Source organism: Micropterus dolomieu, linkage group LG01 (assembly GCF_021292245.1).
Source record: "Micropterus dolomieu isolate WLL.071019.BEF.003 ecotype Adirondacks linkage group LG01, ASM2129224v1, whole genome shotgun sequence".
Lineage (NCBI taxonomy): Eukaryota > Metazoa > Chordata > Actinopteri > Centrarchiformes > Centrarchidae > Micropterus > Micropterus dolomieu.
This window is the reverse complement of record NC_060150.1, coordinates 18,538,369-18,546,468: the sequence shown is the minus strand read 5'-3', so window position 1 is coordinate 18,546,468 and position 8,100 is coordinate 18,538,369. Positions and strand designations below refer to the sequence as shown.

General features: G+C 43.3%; 1 protein-coding gene across 1 annotated transcript in view; it reads right to left on the bottom strand.

Moving 5' to 3' along the window:
- Positions 1 to 8,100, bottom strand: part of LOC123977486 (calcium/calmodulin-dependent 3',5'-cyclic nucleotide phosphodiesterase 1C-like) — an 85,635-nt gene that overhangs the window by 45,942 nt on the left and 31,593 nt on the right. Inside the window, exons 5-7 of the mRNA XM_046060205.1 lie at positions 4,038 to 4,217; positions 2,955 to 3,021; positions 1,882 to 1,998 (exon numbers count right to left, since the gene is read on the bottom strand). Coding sequence (XP_045916161.1) covers positions 1,882 to 1,998; positions 2,955 to 3,021; positions 4,038 to 4,217 — 364 coding nt within the window. The remainder of the gene's footprint in view (positions 1 to 1,881; positions 1,999 to 2,954; positions 3,022 to 4,037; positions 4,218 to 8,100) is intronic.

Sequence of the window (8,100 nt, the reverse complement as noted above, 5' to 3'; positions counted from 1 at the left end):
CACTGTTCTCCCATGCTCTAACAGACAGTAACGATGAAATGTGTGCTGTTCTCACATTCTTCCTCTGTATGTACACATAAACAACAAGGCAGGGAAATATAAAAGGAATTTATTTTATTGTTTGGGTACATTATTGTTCAGTGTACATGCTCACATCTGAAACAAACTTTACGTGCTTGATAACTCTCCCACCCTGCAGACATCTACACACCAATACCGATTTATATTCATAGCGGCAAGTGCTATGTAGCTCCACATAGGGGACACAGGAAGTGACATATAACACCTTCATGCGGCGTCATAACCGCGTAGCAAATTCACAGCCGCACCGGCAGAGCTCCAGAATATGCAACTCGGCCGGCTCACACGCGGACGCGCTTACAAGTGCGAGGGCCCGCCCAACGCTGCTTGCAGCTTTAATTTACTCTTGCTCTTTATTCTGACAGGAAGTATATTGAAAGTGATGATGAGTGAATGTTCTGGATATGCTTTATGTACTGTTATTTGAGAAAGACATTTACAATGATTAAAGATGATCTTTACTTTTAACACTTAGAGACATAATGCCAAGTATGACAAGAAAGTGTGCTTAAGCGCAATAGCCTGCATTCGAAGCCTCTGGCCTGCAAATAGCATATAGTGATGTTTTTTGCTTGAGAGTCTGAGCTATGCTACCAAGTGATGAACATGATGTTTTTAAGAATGTAAGAAGGATGATGAAAATGATTGAGGATGCTACATATACTCTATATAATATATATAAAAAATATGTGTGTTCCTGACAAAGAGTATCACTATATATAAAGTGTCTTACTGGTATTCATTGGAGCTGCACATCAGAAAACATCCATTCACAGAGTACTTGACATGATTTGCCTGAGTGGACACTTTAGGACATCCCAGAGATGGACTCGAGTCGCACTTAAGTCACACCCACAGTGACTTCAGAATTGACTTGAGACTCATCCTCAAAAGACTTGAGACCTCGTGGACCCTAGCGGACCCTCGCATACTTGCGGACGCGGAAAGCATAATCTTTGGTTTATTCCACTCCCTGCGTTACCTATACCCTACCTATGTAACACGTACTACGGATCTGCTGCGCGCGACCACACGTGAGAGAGGACAACAAACACCGGCAGCTGCTGTGCCATTCATCATAAACTTTGGCTTTAAAGCTTCATACAACAAGACCCAAACAAAGAAGCGCTGAACGCAAAATAGGTTAGTAGCCTGAGGTTAGTAAACATGTTTAGCTCAGCATTGGCCATCTAACGTTAGCTTGCTTCTACGACCTACTTAACTTTGACTGTAATATGATGGATAAGATGAATAAGCGTTTGTTTGCCGCCAAACTTGTGGTGGTCGATTAATGTAATCCTTTACGTCCCGCTGGCTGCCATCAGCATTAATTATTAACGGTGGCAGCAAACAGGCTACAGGTTTATTGTGTAACGTTATAGTTTTATTTAGTTAGGCTATAACGTTACACTGGTTTGAGAGTCTGGGGGTTGTGTTGACTTACAGTAGTTTATAAGCTGTGATTAGTTATAGAGGCTTTGTATCTTAGGCTACATGGTTGTGCTCTGTAAGTGAAAAACAGGTTACAGTTAGAGAATTCCTTATAGTGAAGCAGTTTTATAAGCAGCCTGCTTTGAACGCAGCAGGTGATACAACATTCATTATAACCACAAGAGACTTGAGACTTGACTTGGACTCTAGCTGAAAGACTTGTGAGCATCTCTGCCCTACCACCTAGTTTGCGACATGGCACATGTGACCCCAGTAAAGAGTCTTTGAAAATGGAATGATGCAGACATGATGACAAACAATCACATATCTGATGTGACTGATAATAACAATGGAAGTTTATTGGTATACCTTGAAACGATTGATCAAGTCATATCTGGTGAGCAGCTCATAGAAGACAAATTTGAGAGCGTGGTCTCCACTAGCATCATTCAGTGCAAACACATCGAAGGACCACATGTCCACATGCTAGAAGAGACACATACAAACAAGTTTCATTAGCACATGATTATAAACATACCCACCTGTCCATCTGTTCATTGCTATTTTGTTAAAGGTATATCTTAGATAAGACATAAGAAAACCCAAAAATGCCCGACATTTCAGTCAAAATACATGCAGAAATAAAGAAGAACTGGGGTTTTTTTTATTCTGCTGTGCAGATGATTGTTACCCTATTGATATGTGTATGCCTCCATATAGTAGCTTCTTCAAAGACATAAACAAAATAATAATTATATAAATAAATAGAATATACTACACACTCACTCTTTTTTCAGGGGTTTATAATTGCAACAACTCTAATGACTCAGTAGTTAAAATAATAGGTTCAGAGAAGTGATAACTTTCTCTTCTGCCCTTTAGCATCTCGGTGCCATAGCACACCCTACTGCTATTAATAGTAATAATAATAGGTCTTTGACCTTAACTCTGCCATTCCCCAGTTTGGACCTCTCCCTGTTCAACCTCTGCTCTTACTGCATCCATCTGTAATACCCAGAGTGCATCCTAACCTAAGTGTCAGCCCATCTCAGGCTTCCATTGCCCACACCTGTGAGGAGCTCACTCTGGTGAATTCAAACTAGAGATGTCAACCTTGCCACCCGGCATGCGTCATTGCTGCTTTGTTCTTTCTCACCAGTTCAAGCACCCCTACAGGGAGGAAGATCAAGATACGACGATCCACTGAGGTATTGCTCTAAATAAACTTGCACACATACGTCCCATGGTCTAGTGAAATGCAGTTATTGTGATTTAGCCTGACCTTCCGGCAGTTATCCATAATTGATGGATGAATCAATCAATTATTGAAATGGGCTTGAATTAAAACATTCATACGAGATAAAATTATTGCTTAGTGCTATTTGTATTTGAATCTATTACAAATTTCCACCATACAAAAATAAACAGCTACACAATAATACCTTGAGCACAGTGATGACATTTGGAGGATAACTGAGGCCAGCCATGTTGGAGGTCCGTCTGTACATCCTGTCACAGAGATATAACACAATGTCAGAACAAGCCAATACATCCTGAATGCTATGCTGACATGGTGGTGAGAACAACAACTTCTTTCTGTTCTGTTTTCTTTAAATCAATAATTTTCTCTCTCTTAAATGTTGGAATAGGAACGTAAATTTACCAACTCTCTAAAAAAGTTCCATGAAGAAAGTTCAGGCCACCATCTCCTCTCTCCCATTTCTACATTAACAATAACTTACACAGTTGGCAGAGAGTCTAGCTTGTGTCACCATGACTTAAAAAGAGAAGATATGTGTGTCTGCGTGTGTGTGTGTGTGTGTTATTGTATATTTGTATTTATATCAGTTTTTTATATCTGTTTTGTATACTTCTGCACCATGACCACCTTCATTTCTATATTTGACCTTGACTACACACCATCTCTTACATTTCGCCCTCAAACAAAATAGGAAATCTTTCTGAACATACACATAAAATAGACATGTTCTAGGACTCCAGTCTGTTAATGTGGAATAAAATGCTCCTTACTTAAAAATTACGTAGCAATGGAAGACTGTTGTCCCAAGAATACTGACATAATCAGCAGCCTGAACTAACTGATACGACCTATTTTTATTTTTAACTGAAGAGTGACGTCTAGTGTCCATGTGAATTTTGACTCTTCGTCATATGGTGGAAAACAGGTTGTATGGGTGGTTACCAAAGGGTCAAAGGGTAAGTGGTTTGCACTGCAAAAAGTTTGCACTGCCCTTCTGTTGCTTCTTCCACAGCAGTTGCTTCTTAATGACAAACTGAATTTCTCCTGAAACACTGGATGTTAATGAAACCCTGTCATATTTTTACTATGCTTTCAACTGTAATTGAAAATGGTATACTTATTTGTCATTACTCATTAGTATATAATGAAACTATGTTAATGTGAAAACACTAATTCATGATTAAATCATTACTAAGGGTCAGAGTACTGTTACACCAAGTGAACCTAATCATTCAAGACCCAACAAAGACAGACTAATCCAAACCTCTCCACAAAGATGCTAGCCTGCACTGCATGGACAATGCTACGGAAGCGTGGCTTGTCTTCATTACGGTGCATCAGTCCCCTCTGCCGGGTAAAAGTGGAAGCCAGCCAGTCACGAACCTCTGATGGCACAGAGTTTGACTGGATGTCGCTCAGCTCATCTTCTGGATCCAGCAGCCGCCTGCAGGAAGAAACTCATGCATAAAAAACCATAACTCATATAATGTGCCATTTCTGCTGTAGTTTATGTACGAGCAAACTAAGTGTGGGGTCAGGAGAGTGTATGAGTGTGTGTGAGTTTGGGGAGGGGGGCATGAGAGTCACTGACAGTGGTGGCGACACAGATGTCAGTGCGACGGGTCTGTAGTCATTTAGTCCAGTGGTCCTTGGTTTTTTGGGGACAGGGATGATGGTGGAGACTTTGAAGCAGGCTGGCACATGGCATGTCTCCAGTGAGGTGTTAAAAATGTCTGTGAACACCGGAGACAGCTGATTGGCGCAGTCCTTCAGGGTGGATGTGGAGACAGAATCCGGTCTAGCTGCTTTGCGAGGTTTCTGCCTCCTGAACAGTCTGTTGACATCCCTCTCCAGGATGGTAAGAGAGGGGGAGGAAGTGGGGGATGAGATGGTGGACTGTAGCCGATCAGTGGTGTGACGGGGGATGTCAGGTCTGTCCCATTGTCTTTCAAAACAGTAAAACTGGGTTAACCTGTTGGCAAGGCGTGAGTCGTTCATGGATTGGGGGGATTTAGGTTTGTAACTGGTGATCTGTCTGAAGCCTCTCGAGACAGAAGCAGAGTCATTATTTGAGAACTGGTGTTGTAGTCTCTCTGCGTACAGCTGTTTAGCATCTCACACCGCCTTGCTAAACCTGTACTTTGACTCCTTAAACCTGGCCTGGTCACCACTCCTAAACGCCTCTTCCTTATCCAACCTCAGCTGTCTGAGCTTAGCTGTGAACCAGGGTTTGTCATTGTTATAACTCACCCTGGTCCGTGTTGGAATGCAGCTGTCTTTACAGAAGCTAATGTAGGACGTCACCGCCTCTGTATACTCATCCAGACTGTTGGTAGCAGTCCTGAAAACATCCCAGTCAGTGCAGTCCAAGCACGCCTGGAGGTTCTCTACAGCTTCACTGGTCCACTGCTTTGATGTCCTCACCACAGGTTTACTGATTTTTAGTTTTTGTCTGTATGCAGGAATCAAGTGAACCATGGCGTGGTCAGAGTGTCCCAGTGGAGCTCGAGGGTTCCCCTCTCTGGTTGGACACTTTATGAACTGTCCGTATTTGGGAAGTTCATGGCTGAGGTTTCCTTTGTCAAAGTCACCAAGAACAATAACTAAGGAGTCCGGGAATGTCTGCTCTACCCACAGTATCTGATCGGCCAGCGTGCGCTGTGCCTCCTGCACGTTGGCCTGCGGTGCAATGTAAACACAGAGCAGAAAGTAGCTAGCAAACTCACGGGGGGAGTAGAATGGCTTACAATGTATCAATAAATATTCCAGGTCATGAGAACAGTGTTGCTGAATCACTGTCACATCATTACACCGGCCACTGTTAATGTAAAAACAGACACCTCCACCTTTTGTTTTGCCAGAGAGTTCCATGCCGCGGTCCGCTCTGTAGACCTGGAAGCCAGCCAGCTGCAGCGTGGAGTCTGGTATTGATCCAGACAGCCACATCTCTGTGAAATATTCCCGGTAGCGGCGTGCGGTGTCCTCTTTGGCGTAGTCGCACCAGCGTACTGGACCTCCTCCCCCTCCTCATGAACCGCACCGCACCGCATGAACAGCGGAAAGTGAAGCCTTGACCAGAATGTCCAATAATTCCACTGATGACCCAAGAAAAGTCAGAATTAAATCCCTTGGCATTGTTCCCCTGATGTTTATGAGCTCTTCTCTGGTGAAAGGGCTCCGTGTATCACAGCAGAATGCAAAGTTAACAAACGTAAATAAAACAAATGGAGAGCATCAAAATACAACGGCTGCCCTGAGCAGCGCCATCTTAACGAGCACTGTTGCATTGTGTATTTATCACAATCTCTCCACAGCTGTTAATTCATAACTTTATCAGGAAACTGAAGGGTTTCTGTCTTGACCTGAAAAATCTTTCAAAAGGATCAGGATGACAGAATGAACTGTGTTGAAAGTATGGATTGGTGTTTGTTAAATCCCGGATCTGGACTTGGGGCCTCTGCACTCTGGTTCATCTGATTTTCTACATATCATGTTCATAGCCAGTTCAAACAGCATTACACAAATGGTGCACCGTGTGATGATTCCCAACTCCAGTCTGTGCTATTTTGATGTTTTTGTCCTTGCTGGCGCTCTCAACCTGTAGTTGTTGTAGTAATCCAGGATCAGATCACTCATTTTTGCTATAAGATGGTTCAGTTCAATTCAGTTTTATTTATATAGCGCCAAATCACAACAACAGCTATCTCATAACACTTATCTTAAAAGAGCAGATCTAGACTGTACTCTGTGCTATTATTTACCCACCAAGAACAAGCACTAGGCAACAGAGGCAAGGACAAACATCCTTTTAAGAGGCAGAAACCTCGAGCAGAACCATGGCTCAGGGTGGGCGGAAATCTACCTCGACCGGTTAGGGGTGAGGAGGAGAGAGAGAGAGAGAGAGAGAGAGAGACTTCCGAATTCCGTTGTTGTTGAGAAGTCATATTTAAGACTTGCTGCTAAACAAAACGCTTGTTTTCGGTCCAAAAATTGGATAAACATTGACTTTTTATGAGGAAAATGCAAAAGAAGTGACCACAACACGCCAGAGGAGAGAAAAAGAGGAAAAAGAAGTAGAAAGAAAGAGAAAGAAGGAAAAGAGATACAGTTTGAAGAAGGAGCTCAGAAAACTGAGCTCAGAAACAGCATCAAACTGAAGAGAAACAAACAAGGAGAGAACAAAAACAAACAAGAAGAGGATAGAGGGACTCAAGCAAGTTATAGCAAACTACTGGACACTGAAATCAGTAAGTTTTTGCATTTATTACCATAAAACAAGTCCCAACTGAAACACTCAAGCTAATAGCTAACAAGCTAACACTGGACTGTGGTTACCTAGCAACGGCATCAAACAGCAGTAGTGCTGTTTTAAACACAGAAGCTTGAAGATTAACAACTGTTTCATGATGTCTCCACACTCTGAAACCATTGACTACCCCCCAGCTATCAGCTGTATATATAAACAAACATTACTTCGAGAAAGACCAGAAATCCTGTTCCTGGACCACTACAAAGATGGAAGATTATGCAATTTAATCTTCTGGTCTGATGAACCATGTGCCTGGCTGAATGTGTTCAGCTCTCATTACCCAGCAATAAAGAGAGCAGGCATTTGTAATGGATGGAAAATAAGTGTACTGGAAGAAAATGACTGACACCAGCAGAATAACAGTAAACCTGTTCAAAAATGGAACTGCCATGATACAAGGCGACCTGAGACAGTTTGAGCTCGACTTTCCTGCTATGAGACTGAGAGCTGAGAAGGAGAAGGAGGTCCTCGCAAGCATCGCTCCAACCCTGGGAGTCAAACCGTCCTGTTCTGTCCCTGCTCCAGACAGACAGCCTGCAGATGCTGACACTGATCCTCTCCTGCTACAGCACTCTGAGGTCCTGGACATCATGAGAGAACACTTCTCCCAGATGGAAATAGAACTGGTACAGATCAGAGAGCAGCTGGACCAACAGCAGCCCACCTCTCCTACTGTCAGTGACTTCCAGGCCAAGAAAGAACAGGACAGTGTCAACTCACAGCTGAGAGAGTTTCAACAAGAACTAGCTCGTCAGAGAAGACAGCTGGATCATCTCAGTGAGGAGGTGAAGGAACTTAGGAAGGACAGAGACAACTGCAGAACTGAGTTGGCTACTCTGAGAGAAGAGCGACAGGACAGGGACAGGCTCAGTCTACAAGCCAGACTGAACTCCACACAACCCCCTGTGCCCGCCTCTCCAGATCCAGACCACATCCAGCCAAACTCCCACTACACCTGCTGAAGGACAACACAGCCCTTTCCTCGAGGACTCCCCCCCTCTCATGCAGCCTGGTGCAG